At 39.6% G+C, this 18,920-nt stretch overlaps 1 protein-coding gene across 2 annotated transcripts in view; it reads right to left on the bottom strand.

Annotated features, from left to right (window-relative positions):
• bsg (basigin) overlaps window positions 1-16,236 on the bottom strand; it is a 32,096-nt gene extending 15,860 nt beyond the window's left edge. The window contains exons 1-4 of one of the 2 annotated variants that reach the window (XM_043721282.2): window positions 16,045-16,236; window positions 5,917-6,264; window positions 4,002-4,179; window positions 656-744 (exon numbers count right to left, since the gene is read on the bottom strand). In XM_043721282.2, coding sequence (XP_043577217.1) covers window positions 656-744; window positions 4,002-4,179; window positions 5,917-6,264; window positions 16,045-16,114 — 685 coding nt within the window. In that variant the 5' untranslated portion in view covers window positions 16,115-16,236. The remainder of the gene's footprint in view (window positions 1-655; window positions 745-4,001; window positions 4,180-5,916; window positions 6,265-16,044) is intronic. The other variant, XM_087976017.1, reaches the window with a different exon arrangement.
• Between the last annotated feature and the right edge of the window lie 2,684 nt (window positions 16,237-18,920).

Raw genomic sequence — 18,920 nt, 5'->3', positions numbered from 1 at the left:
AATGGTCATGTCCAAAGTCTAAAGATTAGTCTTTAGTCCAGTCAAGGGGCACTATGATCAGTGAGGGAGCTGGTCCACTCGGTCAAGAAAGGTAATAAAAGGCATTCAAAGTGAGTGAGTTGGCCACTCAGAAGACGTTAGTTCAGGGGAAAGAGTGGACAAGAACTATTGTGGGAAGATAGGCCATGAACCATGGGAGTCAGATGCAATGGCAGTGTTAGAATGAGTATGAGATAACAGAAATAGTGGGACTTACAGTTGTGGAGCACAGGCCATTAACCTTAAGAATTTCTGCAGAGTCCTCTGGAGCAAGGCCAATGCTGGATGGTTATTTTAGACCAGGCTAGCAGCATTTGAAACGGTGTATAGCCAGAGTGGTAGAGCACAAGATTATGCCACAGCAGAGTCATACAGATGGGGTGTGTAGGTGAGCAGCAGGGAACCGTGTAAGTAGCCAAGGGTCATGGAGGGAAACCTTGCTACAAACTTCCCAAAAGTGACGTAGCCAGAATATGGGAAAATTCATCTGATTTTTTCAACAATTCTTTTGTAATTACATGCACATCTATCACAGAAACTGGACAGGACTCCAATCTATACTTTTATTCAGCTTGTTCACACTATCATCAAGGAATATGCATGTAAAATTCTTTACCTTTCACATAGATGCTACGGTTGACAACAGGTGTAGTGAAATAATGGCAGCTGTACTCTCCTGAATGTTTTGCATCAACACCAGTCAGTCTAAAGAAAAAAAGTGAATGCAGTCAAAAGAAAAATATTCCAATTAAACACACAAGATTCTGTTATGAACAATAACGGATTTTCTGGGTGAAATATTTATTCAATTAAAGAAACCAAAATTTACCATGTAAGCATTTTCTAAAATAAAAATCGTAAACTGACTCTTAATCCTGAAGGAGGCTGATGAACTTTAAAATGTGGCTGCATGCTAGACATAACTAATGAAGCCTATATGACATGTGACTACTTCCTAAAGGCCATGTACACCAGAAACAGAAAATTAAATGCTTATTTTGATTCCAATTTTGTTACATGCTCCAAGACATTGTCAAAGTAGCCACATATAATGCACTTATAATTTAAACCACTGAGAAAAAATAATTTTAATCAACTTTTAACTCAACATTTCACAGTTATATATTCAGTTTCTTATGGATCCTGTGTGTAAACGGTACAAAACTTTTTAATCCATTTGACCCACTGACTTCTGCTGTTTTATTTATTAAACACATTTGGCATCTCAAGAGCTGAAAGTGTGGTATCCCAAAACTGTTGCAATGGAGATTGGACAGTTATAACAGCCATTCTCCTGCACGTAGTCACCCTTCCTATCCCATACTCTCAGTTTTCACTGACGGCTCTGAATGGTTGACAGGCGTTCAAAAAAGAACTTATTTTCTCAACAGACTTCCTCGATCCAACCTGGTCTGGAGCCACAGTATTTAGATCTACGTTAGTTTCAGGTCAATGGTAAATCCTGAGACTGTTAATTGTAGGGACTTTAGCAATGGTAATGCCATTGGTTATATTCCTCTTTTATAAGAAATGATCAGTACATTGCAGTTGTGTGGCACAAGTTACTTATCAGCCAGAGTGTAAGCGTTGTACCAGGTTTCACTGTATATGGGCACAAAATGCTTTAGTATTGAAAGAGTCGTGAACAGTGCTGAACACTTTTACAGCAGACATCCCCACTATATCAATTTGACGAAGGAAAGTCATTGATTAATCTGCTGAAAAGGGTTGCGCACATACTGTACCAAAGAACAGTTCCAGTGTGTCCCTGATGCAGAGATGATCCAACAATCACACCACCTCACTTGGTGTCAGGTATGACTCCAACCAGAAGAAATCTGTCCAGACGTTCAGTTAGTCCAGTTTTGCTAGGGATCTTTAATGTCACACTTGGGTCAAAAACTGCCTTAGTGTCAAAGGGAGTCACTTTCACCTCAGCTCTGGAATTTCGTTCTGCTGTCCATGTTTGGACTAAGGCTGTAATGAGGTCAGGATTCAAGTTGACATGGCAAAAGCCAAATTGTTACTCTGTTCAAGTGCTAATTGATAACACTGATGGATGGGGTCATCAATACTTTGCTAATGATTGGACAGAGACTGTTAAGGCAACAATTGGCCAGGTTGGGTTTGTTCTGCTTCTTGTGTAAAGGATACACATGGCCAATTTTTCACATTGCCAGACAAATGCACAAAGATGGATGGAAATACTGCAATTTTCAGTACAAATGTGCTGACCCCTTCCCATCATTGAGGCTGGACACATTGTGGAATTATCCACACAGCATGTGGTATTCAATCTGACCTCTTGCAATTGCTGAGCCCCATCTGTTGCATACTGCTTCTGATGCTGGGCATGCCAGTATTTTTGTGCTGTAACTTCAGAGCCACACCTCATTTTCAATATGCCTGACCGGCGCTGCACTCCTTACTGAAAGAGGTAGAGCTGGCTGCCTGGATTGATCGTAATGTTAGAGTGGAGGATATGCTGGACCATGAAATTACAGATTATGATTGAATACAATTCAGCTGATTGCCCATAGCACTTCACGATGCCAGATGAGTCACCAGACCTGTTTGAAATCTGAACCATTCATCACAGTTGTAGCACCACACAAAATGGAGTATATCCTTAATGAAAAGGACAGTACTTCATCTCCACATAGGTGGTCTGTACCATCATGAGCATGCAACAGACAGATTGGTGAGAACTAGGTCAACTGGACTTTTCCATCATTGGTTACCTCACCACTTGTTGCAAACTCAGTCTCGTAGCTATTTTGGCAAAAGTTGTGATAACGAACCATTCTTGGTAATGATCATTTAAGCTTCCTACCTAAACGTATATACTGTACTTTTGCCACCCTTAGTGCTTCCTCCAAGTGATTTTCAACATGGTGGAATCGTGCTTTATCAGCTGAGGGAATGGGGCAGTAGGTGATAATCTAGAGGTTTCAGTATCCATGTTTGATGGAAAGCATACACAGGGTTCAGACTTACTGGTGACATTTCCCAAGGACAGGACATAAACATAATTAATATAGATATCACCATCCATGTGTATCTGTTCGCATACTTTGTATTATGTCATCTTGTCACTAAAAGCAAACTTAGAAGTGGCCTGCTCTGCATCCCACCCTACAATGTACTCAGGCTTGAAGTAACCAACTGAACCCAAGCCTTCATGTACAAAAACAGGAAATTAGACACAGCAGAAATGGGTGACAGGATTATAGAATATATTTCTTAACTAGATAAGAGACGGTAAAGAGAAAATAAAGGTGCATGCAGGAAAAGTTAAAATAGACAGTCTAAGGCAAAAAGCAAATGGCTGAGGTGGGAGAAAAATATGTAATCATTCACAAATCTGATGAACTAGTGCCACCAACAGCATAAAATCCAAGTGCAAACTAGCTTTTATGCAAAGGCATAGATAAATATTAATTAAAAATTGGAGCAACTGCAAAACATTGTAGCAACAGATACCTTCAACAAATTGCCAAATAAAGCAAGAATCACTGCAACAATTTTCCAAAAATCTGAATATTCATAAATAGTATGTAAATATCTTGGATGAGTGGCACAAAAGGTTTGAAAGAGAAAAAAATTCAGGAAACTTTTTAATGCAAAGTTTAAATACTCAAATTCCTACAATTCAAACTTGAATGAAAGACGTTGTGACAGTAAATATAAGAGCAATTTGTACTGAAAGGTCCAATACCTATGCCAAATACTAATATGAAACAGGACTTTGCTCATGGACAAAAATCCCTCCTGGGGTGGAGGCAGAGAGAAAGGAGGAGAGGATAGGTTAAGAAAAACAGTAACAACAAAGCATTACAACAATGGGGTAATGGAAGAAAAACATCCTAAGTGGTAATTCTGACACAAGTTATTGACGTGTTTTTTCTCTTAAAAATAGAATTATTCAGGAGCTAGCTGACAGTAAAAACACTGATACGTACGTGTATTCCATAATTGTTGAATTCCCACTGTTACTGGTGTCTGAGATATTCATGCCATCCTTTTTCCACACATGCCCCTCAATAACAGAGGGTGGATTTGTCAGGTTGCAGCGAAGTATTGTTTCTGATAAAGATTCCCCCAACTCCAAGAAAGGAGGATCCACAAGAATTATTGGGTCTGGTTGTAAGAAAGAATGAGTTGTTCAGCTTGAGACTAAGATTGCCACAAAAAGTAATAAAGCTTTCATACTTCATTCAACATGCATGTATTTATTAAAACAAAATGAATGATCCACACAAAGCACTAACAACAATAAGCCTCAAATAATTCAATTAACAATTTTACTATTTAAAAGCATGAACTATAAACATGCAGAAACCATTTTCAATTCAATATATGGCTTTCAACTCAAACAATAGTCAAGTGAAAGCTTGCACTGTGAACTGAAATATTATTGGACAGTTTTTAGTAGTATTACAAAAAGTATAATTGCTTTGTTGAGACATTTGCACAAATTGGTTTCAAAGGAGGAAAGTAAACTACTAAAGCTCTTTACAGCAGCAAAATGCAAACCCTCTACAAACCCTCCCAAAGAACGGTCAAAAATACTTTTTCCACTGACCACAAAAGTACATGACCTGCCCAGAATGTTGATAATCAACTAAGTTGATGAGTCAAATCACATGTAAATAAATCTTGATGATCTGGTTTCTAGAAAAATGAGGTGCAGGTTCAAGTCCCACCCTCTCCAGATGTGTGAAATTACATCTGAATAGATTGATTAGGAAAATACCTCCATCATAGTAACCAAACTACTGTTTTGTTGTCACAAACGTCAGCCTACACAAAACAGATAGGATACTTGAGCTATCTGCTAGTTTGATCTCTGCACAAAAAGATACAAAGTTGAATAAAAGTGTTGAAACAGAGACCATTCTGTAAAATCTAAAAAGAAAGTCACGTACCCTCAACACTATATAAACCCATTGGTAATATGCCAGCAACATCATCTTAGAGAGACTGGTTGCTGTTCGTAAATAAGGATACACAATAACCAGTTCATTCATTGGTACAAAAGAAAATGTTACAACCAAGAAGTCTGATCAGGGACTGAGGTTCCTGTTTATTCTCATTTTCCCACACTTAATAGGTTTGCACTGTATTATTTTAGCTACTGTAACAAACTAGCAAAATGCAAGGGCACTACAGCACAGGACATGGCAAGGAGAAGATTAAGGAGAATTCTATGCACTCAAAGTCAGAGTATGGATGGAGAGAACATGGCAACCAGTACAGATATCAAAATGACAATCACAATGTAGCCATGAAGACACCACTGAATAATCTATGCATTCCTAAAGTTTTCAGGTGCCATCTTCTAACTTTGAAGGTAAAAGTGCTAAGTTCAGTAACAAAGTGTGAGATTGCAACATTACAAAATATTTTTTTTTTGAAAAGATAAATGGTAAGCAAAACCTTTCTTATTCCAAAATTTGGTCCATAATGCTTTGGAGGGGTAAACAAGTTTAAAATGTGTTTGTTTTTTCTTTTAAGCAATAAAAATGTGCAGTTTCCAATAGCTCTCTAAATATTGTGCCTGATCAGTTTCATTAGACAGCTAGAAATCCATTGATTCAAGAGTTCTTCTTGGGGAGTCAAAATAAATTAAACCTTTTTTTTTTCAATATTCAAATGCTGTGAAACAATCTCACAACCTTGCACCAAGTCACTGGACAAAAACAGGTAACTGCTAAGGTGGAGAAGGGTTGGTAAGGCTTTGATCACAGGACAGCGGTGCATGTGCCAGGAGCTTTTCTTGAAAGGATGGCAAAAGGGACACCAATATGCATACCAGGCTCTTGGGACAAAGCTACTGGTACACATGTCTGCCTCAACTTGGCAATCACCACTCACGTTCAATGACTATTAATGTCGCCTGGGACCGTATCCATTTGACTTTTGGACTCTTTTGTAAATCATTACGGTAGGGATCATTACTGGCTCTGCATTCATATATGCCAGTGTCCTCGATACTTAGATTCATTATCTTGATAGAGCTCTTGGCATCAATGTTATAGCTGGAGTTGACTTTGACTCGCCGTTGCCATGCACCATCGTAGAGCTGTGACATTACCTCTGAATCATTGCCCTCTGTGGCCCACCACTGAATTTCAGGTGTGGGCTTCCCAATTACCTCACAGTTCAATTCTACATCCTCTTCCATTAGCTTTACTTCAGACAGAGGTGACTTTGTAAAGCCAGCTGCAATAAAAAGGCCATTTGCAATAAAAGAAAAAGTTGAATACATTTAAGCTGCATACATTTATGTTAATGAACATACACAATAATATTAAAGGAATATACTAAAAATGTTCTCACAAAGCATTACTCCACTTCTCCAAACAAGCACACAGGTGCTTTTGGCACATTGATAGTGCCCAAGGTTCAAGTCCCACCTATTTCAGAGATGTGTGATAAACTTATATATTGATTGATTAAAAATGAGTTTGCTTCTAAATTTCATAATTAAAACACACCATCAGCTAGTAACGTTATGCCACTGCAACTCGTGTCAAGATATGTTAGCCATCAGCATCGGCCACATTCAGTGTGCACTACTCACTTGTTTATGCAATGTATTTAAAGGCAGGATTTTGAAACATTTCAACACACACACACTTATCTGACAGTCAATTAATTGATTCAAATCTTGGAAGGGAAAGATCAGTAATAAAGCTGCCTGTCATGGAATTTCAGTGCACATCCAACAAAAATTTCACAGATAATTGCACAACTTAAAAATACCGAAAGTTGTTGAAACAATGAATAACCACTTCAACACTGCACAAGTTAAAAGAGTTAACTATATTTTAGTTAATTTAGGTTAAACATAGAACTAAAATAATCTGCTTGGTGATATTCTTTCTCAAGATTATTAACTTTAAGAGGGGGGGTAAAGCAGGTAGTCAAGTAAAAGGAGCAGTAAAGTCTAAAAAGCACATTAATACACCAAACATGAAATTCACCAAACATGATGACAGCACAAAATATATTGTGTAACATAAGAAATGTTAACTCTGCATAAAATTATTTTTCAGTCCTTAAATTTTCTTAGTTTTGTTTGCCTTTAACAAGCGAGAGGAAAGAAATTATATTTATGTAGCACCTTCATGTCCTTGGAATATCCCAAACTTCTTTGCAGCTGAAGTTTAGTTACTGAAATTTGTGAAATATGTATGAGCTTTTGTAAAATCTACATTTTAACACAACTGCATATATAGATTTAGGAAGTGGCTCATCTATTGATGAATTATTGTTTCAGGAGATTACAGAACTGGAGATTGATTTTCTTACCCTATGTGCAAACATTTAAAGGGAACTCAACTCCAGTTCAGTAACTTTTTAGAATGCTTTATGAAATGTAATGTCATTTGTCACAAGGACATTAAGGGCTAGAGAGTTTCTATGTCACAAAATCAAGAGTGCAGAGATGTGATCAGAGAAGAAATGCGTTGGAAAAACACAAGAAAACATAGGCAGTGATCTACTGATACAGTGAGCAAGTAATTTAGTGAGTGAACAAGTCCTAAGTAACAAACTGGTGGAACTATCTATAAGCAGTTGGAGAAATGAATGGTACCAGAGTATACATAGTGGTTGATACAATGTGGACAAGTTACTGGAGCCAAAGATGAAGGAGAACAAAATATTGTCACAGGAGCAAAAGGTTTAAAAAAAACATTTCAGACCATTTGGTGAAAAATAAACTAAATGTCCCTACAAATATCTATCCTGGTAAGGGTGCAGAGAGAAAAAAAAACTTTTCAAGAGCATTCAGGACTGGGGGAACCAATCCTCCTCCAATGTGCAACCTCTTCACTTTATCAATGAATATCAGTCTGTAAGCGGGAAGGCAGAAAAAGGTACAGACTCGATGGGCAAAGGGTCTCTTTCTGTACTGTACGATTATATGATCCTAAAAGGCATGGTAAACTAGTGAACCTAGATCGTACAAGTGAAACAAAATGAAGGCAAGAAAAGGCCAAATATTTTGACCTTAAAAGTGACAGAAAGATGGCCTGTGTTGCACTCAGGATGGCACCAAATATTTAAATATTTATACTTCTATCTAAAGACGGTTGACTTTGATGTGTTGGAATACTCTTTAATATTAATCAGTGGCTTGCTGGAGAAAAAAATCTCTAATATTAGTAATAAATACACTCTTAACTCTTAAGCCTCAACTGTCTGTTCACAAATTAGAAAGGCTTGTTGGCCAACCAGCTATTGTTTTGTTCAGAGTCACCTTGGGCCCTTTACATGAACAAACCTCAAGGGCATCCAATGAAGCCAAATCATAACTGCCATTAACTCCAGAGAAGACGACATTTAAACGTTTTGACAAAACCAAAATATTGAACTATTTGGGGCAGTATCAATATTCTAAATAATAAATGACATGCTGCCTAGAATCTCTGAATCAGTATAATAACAAAACAATATCCATAAAGTGCAGATTTTTATTCCAATCTTTACACATAGCCATTGCACAAAACAGAAATGAGAAACAATGAAATCTGTGTTATGGATATGGCATGAGCCATATCTTCATTTATTGTTAGTAAAGAACAGATCTTAGTGTTATGTAATTCAGCAGTTATTCAGAACAAACAGTCATCACGTACAAGTTAGGAGTAGGCCATTCGACCCTGCTCGACCACTAGATCATGACTGATCTGAGGAATCCACATTCCAGCCTACCTTTGAAAATTTATCATTTGAGCTCACCAATAACGTGCCTTAAACAATTCTGCTTCTACAGCCTTTTCAGTGAGCGCTCCGAAGGCATGACCTTCAGAATTCTACTCAACCCTGACTTCAATGAGCAACTCTTCATATTTTAACAGCAACTCCTTTTTCTACAGATACCCATAAGCAAACTAGTTCTTCTCCTGTATTAGTCTAGCGAACCTTTTCTAACTGTTGCCAACACATTTATATCCTTTGGTAAATAATGAGACCAATAAAGTACACAATACTCCAGATATACCTTCACAATAATTAATAAAATTCTATTAGTTTTCCTAATGCTCCTGTATTCTAACATTTTGCATTTTATGTACAAGGACATTCTCATAGTTCTGCATCTCAAGAATGCTGCAATCTTTCACTATTTGAATAAAAAGCATTTTATTCTTCATGTAAAATCGAAACTCACTTTAGAAACATTTTTCTTTCTATTGAGAATTGTACTTTCAGCTTTAAGGCTGCATATGTGTGTAAGAGCCCAAATGCCATGATTCTTTAAGCATTATTAGGTAAAAGTGTTAGAGATGTGAAATGGTGATAGGCCAATGAAGTTAAAGTACAGCCACTAAACTGAATGCAAAATAGGCTCAAGGGGCTGAATGACCCACTTGTTCTGATGGAAATTTTATTTCAAAGATACAGAATTTGCCATATATAAAATATAAAAATGGAAAAATGCAGATTCCAGAAACTTGAGCATATTATTTGGTGTTTTTAGGAAAAAGTGCTAGCAAGGTTTTGCCAAGCACAGGGTATATGGCTTTCCGACATTTAATTGAAGATAACATGGTATTATGAAAGTATAGCATTCAGCAAAAGAGGCCTTTTAAAAAAACTACCATGCAACATTTCAGACAAAATGGCAGTGGTAAGGTTTTATTTCCATTCCAGGCTACCTATATAAAAATGCTTTCTACACATACTTATGACCTTAAACTGCAGTAATAAATTCCAGTTAAAATTACTGTAATACAAAGAATTTCTTTTTGAAAAAGGAATCAGCTCCAATTGAAAAGTTTAAAATGAGACAAAAAAGCAAAAAGATTAGGTTCTGAAGAAGTCATAATGGACTTGAAATGTTAACTCTCACTCTCCAAAGATGCTGCTGAGGTTCTCCAGCACTTTGTTTTTATTTCAGATTTCCAATATCGTGTAATTTGATTTGACTCAGATTAGGTAGCTCCTGTAGTAACAAATCCTAAAAGACATTTAGAAAATTAGTGCCATCAGGAGCAGGATTAAAGAGACTCCTAACAAGATGAGGAGAAAGCAGATTAAGTGAGTGACTAACATACTTAGAAATCTGAAATACTGATTTCTCACCACAAGGTGGTAGCAAGAATAATTTTTTCCATCCAAATAGCTGTTTCAGTTCCTTTGAATGATGGCTTATAAATACGTTTTCTGAACTCTGCTTTCACACTTCACTCCAACTGGTGTTTCAATTCTGCCTATTTTTCTCAATTCAGTAATATAGAAGACATGGGTGTGGACATTTTGCCAGCTACTCTCACCATTATTCTCTGGTAAACGGTGATAATCAATGCTTAATAAATCATTGGACACTTATAATTTTCCTTTTATTGGTATTATTTTAGTACCATCATTTACTTCCACACATAGCAGCACAGAACTGAATTTCTACCATAAGATTTCTCAAACGTGGGATTTTAAAAATGTTTTAATATTCCAAAGCATAGATTTATTCAAAGTGCAAGTTAATATCAATTCGAATGGACACTTAGCACTGCTAAGTAATCTGCTAATATTTACACTCCAATACAGGGAACCGTCAAAGGCAGTGTATACAAGTGCCAAATTGAATACAGGTAGTTTTTCTGTAACATGATGGGTGCGTTCTTGTGCAACCCCACATTATAGAAAAACAGTTTTAGAAACAGTGCTTAAAGTGTTGGCAATGTAATCACGTTACAGCCAATGCACGTTTTAAAAGTTCACACTTTATAAACAGTGTCCCCAATTTGTCAATTATGTTAATGAAACGTGCATTATAACAGAACTACCCATACACTTTATGGAACTAAATCTAATGTCCAACTTGATGGACTATCCATGTTACCAAAAATAATGGGCGCCAACAACATTGAAGCTATCACAGGCCATCAGTGAATGTGTAGTACTTAGTGACCAATGAAACAGAGGAATGATCACCTACATGAAATTCTGACAGAAAGCTCCCACCTCCATAAGCAATGGTCTATCTGCTGAAAGAAATTTGGTAAAGTGTACCAAAGAAAAATCACAAAGTTTTGCAAGTTGCAACAGAATTTGATATAATGGAGTTCATGATCATTAGAGTCAAATTGTAACATGTATAAAAGCAAAAATTAAGCTGCCGTGCAGACAAATTCCTAGTCATATAGCACGGAAACAGACGCATCGGTCCAACTCATCTACACCGACCAGACATCCCAATCCGACCTGGTCCCATTTGTTAGCATTTGACACAGATTCACTAAACTCCTCCAATCATAGTCACATCCAGGATTCTTTTAAACGTTGTAATTGCACCCACCTTCACTTCTTCCTCTCGCAGCTCATTCCATACACGCACCATCCTCTGCACGAAAATGTTACCCCTCAGGTCCCTTTTAAATCTTTTCCCTCTCACCTTAAACCTATGCCCTCTTGCTGTGGTTTCTCTCACCCTAGGAAAAAGATGTTAGCTATTTACCTTCTCCAACCCGTCATTTTTTTATAAACCTCTCCGTAAAGGTCAGCCCTCCGCCTCAAACGCTCCAGGTGAAATAACCTAACCCTCAACTCAAACCATCCAATCCTGGCAACATTCTTGTAAATCTTTTCTGCACCCGCTCGAAATTAACAACATTCTTACTATAGAAAGGCGACCAGAACTCTACAGTTTTCTAAAACTGGCCTCCATGTCCTGTAGAGCTGCAACATGACATCCCAACTCCGACCAATGAAGGCAGACAAGCCAAATGCCTTTCTTCACCACCCTGTCTACCTTTGACTCCACTTTGAAGGAAATTTGCACCTGCAACCCTAGGTCTCTTTGTTCAGCAACACTCCCCAGGGCCCTACCATTAACTGTATAAAAACATTTATGGTCATTACGTAGAGCACATGACAAAATTACACAATACAATACAATTCTTTCACAACATTTAGCTTAAAATGTTAAGACATGTTATATGTCCCATGAGCCATTGACTCATGGTGCCAACTCCAATATATTTAAACATGAACTTAAATCTGGACTAAAAAAACAAAATTTATACGAAGGAATCAAAGCTCAGAAGGTTATTACTCCCCTTTTTTATCCCTGTGGTTCTACAAATTTCTCCAGTAAAATGTTACCCAACTGCCTTTTGAAAGTCCCTACTGAATCCGTTCTGTTATCCTTTCAGACAGTGTATGAACAGGATATTGTTTAAATGCATTTTCAGAGTGGGTTATACAGGAATGACATTCAGGGAAGCACATTTTAAAACACCTTATTTTACTTCATCTTTCCATAATTCAATGGTGCAAAATCTGCACCAAAGCTTCAGCACATCATCGTCAGGTGCAAGTAAAACAGGACTACAAGATGAAGCCACAACATAAAAGGATTTGGTTCAGAGGTCACTTGCTCTAAACCTTTCGATTTCCTCAACAAGCTGCTCCAAACATGGAGAAAAAGGATGAACCCTAAGGATGAGGAGAGAGTAACTACCCTTGCCATCAAGGCAGCATTTGAAATGAACATGGCCATTAAGAATCCCTATCAAAAATAAAAACGTGAATCAGTGGGAAACTATCCACTAGTTGGAAACTTACATTACAAAGAACAATGGCAATGCCTATTGAAGGCCAGTCAACACATCCACAAACCATCACTTCAAGAATCCCTCACGGTAGCAAATCCTAACCTTCCAGCTCAGCGAGCAAACCTACATCCAGAACCTGAACTCCCTCCATAATAATACTGTGGGTGTATGCAAGAATTCCAATAGTTCAAAAACTACAGTCACCTTTTCACAGGCAATTAGGGAAAAACCATAAACCACAAAACAATGAAAAACATTATGCAAGGAATATTTGAAGTTGCATGCTGGATTATGAATGTTTAATTCATTGAGTAAGCCACACACTATTATAAAGATAAAATGATGAATAAAATTAAATGCAAAACTTTTCTAAAATCAAGTTAAATGCACTGCGTACAAAAAATTCAAATTTTGTCCCTTCCCTACAACTCCAACTCAACCTACCCACTTTGAAGCTGCTGAACTGGTGAAGATCGATACCAAATAACACAAAAGAATGATCACCGAAGGCCCATAATTTCAGAACCAACTGTACCACTGATTCAGAAGCTATACTAAAAGAGATTCTAATCCACAATTTAACATAAGGCTGATATTTGTTGATACTGTTGCAGGCAATCACACTGAACATGAACCATCTAGTGGAAGTGAATGGAAGAAGTCACAGAAAGCTGCATCATGTCACAAAACACTGCATTTCGTTTGTGATAATGCTAATAATGATCATTACATGTTGTAACTTTGACAACGAAGCTGCCATATCGTACAAAGAACATCAGATCATATTAATGGTAAACCAAGAATGGGGTCTGTTTGTACATAATATGCATTTTTCTCATTCACAAGCAAATGAAACAAAAATAAAGAGCTGGCATTCAGCCCCTCAAGTTTCCTCCACCAGTTAATAAGATCATGACTGAACGTACAGTGGCTTCAATTCCATCTTTCTTTCCACTCTCCCCACCACACCTCGCAATAGCTCAACTCCCTTAACTAAAAAATTCAATATGTACACATTTGGATATGTGTATGAATGGGAAAGTTTGGAGGGATATTGCCAGGAGCAGGCAGATGGGACTAATTTAATTTGGGATTATGTTCAGTATGGACTGATTGGATCAGAAGGTCTGTTTCTCTGTTGTATGAATCTATGACTCTATAAACCAATGACCCTCAGAAGCATCTCAGGTTTGAATTTGAAACCTCTAGAACTTGACTCCCCCACAAGGGGAACCATCTCAGCTTTCACCATGTCAATAAAATTGCCTCTCTTTCCAAATTCCCAACCTGCGTAACTTTTCTGCAATATAATGCAAACCTAAAACATGAAAATTTCACATTGCTGCAATTTTCTCTGGTAGCGTATCTCTCAGATGCTCATCCACAGCAGAAAGTCAGAATCAGTGGCATTTGATATTGCGACATACCCAGGTATACAGAAGTCCTACATATTACTACATCTTCAGCAAGCTTTCCAAGATCCTACAACTCTGTGCAGTCTGTTCATATTTGGATGCCACACAAGTATAGGTGAGGTAAAATGGCAAGTCAAGTAAACTTCAGATGTGTTTGAAGCTAAATGAGGCCCATAAAACCTGATAACACATCCAGCTTACTATCATAATATGCAAACGTTGGGCACTAGAAATAGAGGTTTCCCACTCAAATTTTTTTGATCCAAATTATTTGCCAACAAGGGTTCAAATCCCTATTATTTGGAACTTAATTTTTTTTTAATCCCATGCAACTAGTCTGTAGGCTACTAATTAAAGACATTCCTTCAGCTGACATTTTCAAACAGTTAAATACTATTGCATATTTTAAGATTGCCATTGTTCAAATTTTTTTGGACATTAGCTTTTTAATTTTCAAATAAGTTTGCATTACTACAGCCTATCCGACAATACTTGACTGACCTCATCCAGTAAAAGAATGAAAACTGAACACATTTCTCTCTGATGCATTAGATTAATGTACATTATGTTTTCACAATGCCTCTTGCAATACAAACATTCGTAACCAAATTAGATTTAAGAATTTACTAATCCTTAGAACTAAGTTAAGTACAAATTAGAAAAAAAAAATCAGGGTAGGCCATTGCTTGAATGGAATGAAACAAAATCTTTGCTATTCAGATTCTGGTTTATCATGTGGACTTTCACACTACAGGATTACTAAGTAAAGCTGACTACACTGAAGCTATTACTGACCTAGTTTCAATTTATAACTCAGAACGGTCTAAACTAAACTTTTGCTACACAGAACAATACTTATGCTAAATTAAGAGCGAATCATGACTGTGATGTTCATCACCATGGAAATGAAAATTGCACCACCTCAACGTCAGCTGAACGTCCCTGAAGCAAATAAACCACACATTTCCTGCTCTTTACACTGCAAAATCTCAAACCAGGGAATCACCCAATTCCCTTTGGGGAACATTTATGATAAATCTTCCAGTCAAGCGATAACATACTCACTGTTTCTCAATTATTCAAACTTATATTTCAGCAATGATCAAAGTAGAGAACATCATGTCCGATGGGCATTACTGACTTTGTTCCAGACTATGATTTATCACGGAAACATCTGTAGGTTCAGATTTACGTACAAGTACTTACATTTCTGCCTATACTTTACACAGTTAACGTTAAATTCATCTTTTATAAAAAACAAACGCCAAGCTTTTATTGCTATAACCACAAAATAGATACCACATTGCTTGAGCTACATAAACGAAGATCTAGCTCGAAGGTATCAGAACCTGCTGGCAACTGAATGTCAAATGGTGTATGGGGACAGGAAAGGAAAGTGGATGCCAGAATCAAACCAGCCACGATTTTATCAAATGGTGGATGCAACGCGAGGGACTGAATTGCCTCCAATTTGCAATTCGGCCCTTCCACGATTTACAAGTAATTGAGAAGCAGCTACTGAAACTCCCGAGGCCGCGTGTCGATTTAATTCGGGTATTTTTTTTGTGTGTGTTGGGTTAATTAGGAAGAGAGGGGGAAGAGGGAAGGTACCATTTGACGACCTGATGAGTTATATAATGAGTTGGGAGCGTTGCGACAAAGGGGCCACCATTTCGACGAGGCGGGACGGCGTTTGGTGGCGCTCGGCCGCCGTCCTTGGAAACAGGTTCAGACCAGTTAATCCCAGCCATGACCGGAGCCGGTCGGTAAAATACCGTCCGACCGCCTTCACAGCGGCCACCCTGAGCCCCTCCGACCGTCTGTTAACGATTTTTTAAAAAAAATCCCTTCGCTCACTGAAAAGAGAGAGAGAGAGAAAGAAAAGGGGGCGGCCGATAAAAAGCCTCGTTTAATTTTCTTAAAACGTGCGGCTGAGGAGCAGATTCAGGTGAAAAATTACACTTTTTATTAAAATCTGAGACAGTACTGAGTTTAATTTGGAGATGGAATTCATTGTTATTTACCTGTGAAAGCACCGGCGCTGTAAACCAGCAGCATCACGATGCCCAAACTACTCGTCGTCCTCGTCCCCATTCTTCTCCTCGGTGACTCCCGCTTTTATTATTCTGCACTTTTTTTTACCCCCTTCTCTGTTTTAAACTGTGTTGCTCAGGGCCAGCCCCGCTCGGCTGTTTCCTCTCACCCGTCCCCGTGTCCTCTGGGCTCTGAGAGCCCGAATGTCACGACGACGTGAAGGCGGAGGAGGGGGAGGGACAGGAGGAATGATGGGCAGAATGGTGGCGAATAGGAGAGGCGTGATGTCGGATGGGGAGGGACAGAAGAAAGGGTGGGCAGGATAGAGGAGGGACAGGAGGAATGATGGGCAGAATGGTGGCGAACAGGAGAGGCGTGATGTAGGATGGGGAGGGACGGAAGAAAGGGTGGGCAGGATAGAGGAGGGACAGGAGGAGTGATGGGAGTGACAGGCAGAATGGAGGAGAGACAGACAGAATGGAGGAGTGACAGGCAGAATGATGGGTAGCATTGGGGCGATCAGGAGGAGAAGGCAAAATGGGGGAGGAGTAGGATGGGGAGGGTGGGCAGGATGGAGAAGGGACAGGAGGAGGGATTGGCAGAATGGGGGTGAACACGAGGAGAAGGGGTGATGTAGGATGGGGAGGGACAGAAGAAAGGGTGGGCAGCTTGGAGGAGGGACAGGAGATGGGATGGGAGGAGGGGTGGGCGGGATGGGAGGAGGGGTGGGTGGGATGGGAGGAGGGGTGGGTAGGATAGGAGGAGGGATGGGCAAGATAGGAGGAGGGATGTAGGATGGAGGCAGGATAGGAGGAGGTGTGGGCAGGATAGGAGGAGGGATGGGCAGGATAGAGGCGGGATAGGAGGAGGGGTAGAGGCGGGATAGGAGGAGGGGTAGAGGCGGGATAGGAGGAGGGATGTGGGATGGAGGCAGGATAGGAGGAGGGGTAGAGGCAGGATAGGAGGAGGGATGTGGGATGGAGGCAGGATAGGAGGAGGGATGGACAGGATAGGAGGAGGGATGTGGGATGGAGGCAGGATAGGAGGAGGGATGGGCAGGATAGGAGGAGGGCTGTGGGATCGGCAGGATAGGAGGAGGGCTGTGGGATGGAGGCAGGATAGGAGGAGGGATGTGGGATGGAGGCAGGATAGGAGGACAGATGGGTTGGACAAGATGAGGGATGTAGGATGGAGGCAGGATGAGCAGGATAGGAAGAGGGATGGTTGGACAGGACAAGGGATGGGCAGAATGGAGGAGGGACAGGACGAGAAGGAGTGATGTAGCATGGGGAGGGACAGAAGAAAGGGTGGGCAGGATGAAGGAGGGACAGGAGATGGGATGGGAGGAGGAATGGGCAAGATAGGAGGAGCGATGTAGGATGGAGGAGGGGTGGGCAGGATAGGAGGAGGGATGTGGGATGGAGATAGGATAGGAGGGGGAGGGACAGGAGAACAGGGGATGGGGATGTACAGGCGGTGGCATGATGGACACAATGGGGACAATTCAGGAGGGGGTGCAGTGGTATGAGGAATAGGAGGGGTGATGGGCAGGAGCAGAAGGAACAAGAGAAGTAATGAGCAGGAATGAAAGTGATAGTGTGTGCAGGAAGGGCATGAGTGATTGACATGGGGTGGGGAAGAATGGATGGAGTGATAGGCAAGAGGTGAGGGACATATGAAGAATGGTGGGCAGCCAAGACTTTGGAGAGGCAGGATGCAGGACTGGGACTCGAGGAATGGTGGTCAGGAGGGGGTAAGGGCAGGTGGTGTGATTGTAGGAGAAGGGTTTACGAGTGCTTGTGCTAAGTGATGTGGTCACTATTGTAACGTAGAATGGTTATCGTGCAAAAGAAGGCCATTCAGTCCATCTTTAATTGCCAGTTCATGTTGAGAGCAGCTCAGCTCGCCTCTTTTTCCTCATCCCATCCCTGTAACTCTGCAATTCCCTACTCAGGTGCCTGTCCATTTCCCTTTACAAAGTTATACACTTAGCAGCATAACTGACTACTACTGAAACTGACTATGTATTTCACTGTGACAAAACTTCAACAGAATCTTTGATACTCTGTAAACTCTGCTACTTAGAACAGATGCATGAGAACACCAGCTACTATATGTTCCTGTTTAAGTCACAAATAATCTTGACACCACCCATTCAATAAACCACCAGACTCTAAATGTTAACTCTGCTTTCTCCTCACAGATGCTGCCAGACCTGTTGAGTTTCGATAACAATTCCTATTTTTCTTTTGGATCTCCAACATTCATAGTCCTTTGTTTTATATTATTGACAATATCTTGACTTGGAAATATACCACCTTATGTTTATGATTGCTTAGTCAAAATCTTAGAAACCCCTTCCCTGTGAACCTTCTCAATTGTCTCAGTAATGCACCCTCAATTTGTTTAAATGTGTATACCATTTAGAATGTTTCACTGCTGCTTGTTATGTCTTGCTGTGAGTGAGTGATACTGTGATGATGCTATGGCTTTGAGGCATATTTTGTCCTAGTTTTTTTCAAGAGCAAGATTGAATGAGAGCTATCGAGCAGTTTGTGGTAACGTAAGGCTTATGAGGACTTGGAGTTTTTACAAAATTGGAATAATAGAAGCAGCCTGCATGGGTGTGGCCAGCTCTGTCCAACAAGGATTTCTGGGGTTTTTTTGCTTTAAAAATTTGGCAGAAGCTTTTGGAGCCTTGAAGTTGAAGCGTTTTCCCCTCTTGTTTACAACTAGAAGCTGGGGTTTCTTTTTCTACTATGGGTATCGCATATAAGAAAATCTGTTTACCTGAATTTGCCTTTTTACGAAGATGTGTCTATGGGATGTTACTATATTGGAACAGTTAATTAGTAATGTTACGGTG

This window comes from Chiloscyllium plagiosum, unplaced genomic scaffold, assembly GCF_037043375.1.
Source record: "Chiloscyllium plagiosum isolate Xiang-an unplaced genomic scaffold, Cpla_swu_hap1 HiC_scaffold_28, whole genome shotgun sequence".
Lineage (NCBI taxonomy): Eukaryota > Metazoa > Chordata > Chondrichthyes > Orectolobiformes > Hemiscylliidae > Chiloscyllium > Chiloscyllium plagiosum.
Note: the sequence above shows the minus strand (reverse complement) of the source record. Positions and strands in the feature narration are given on the sequence as shown.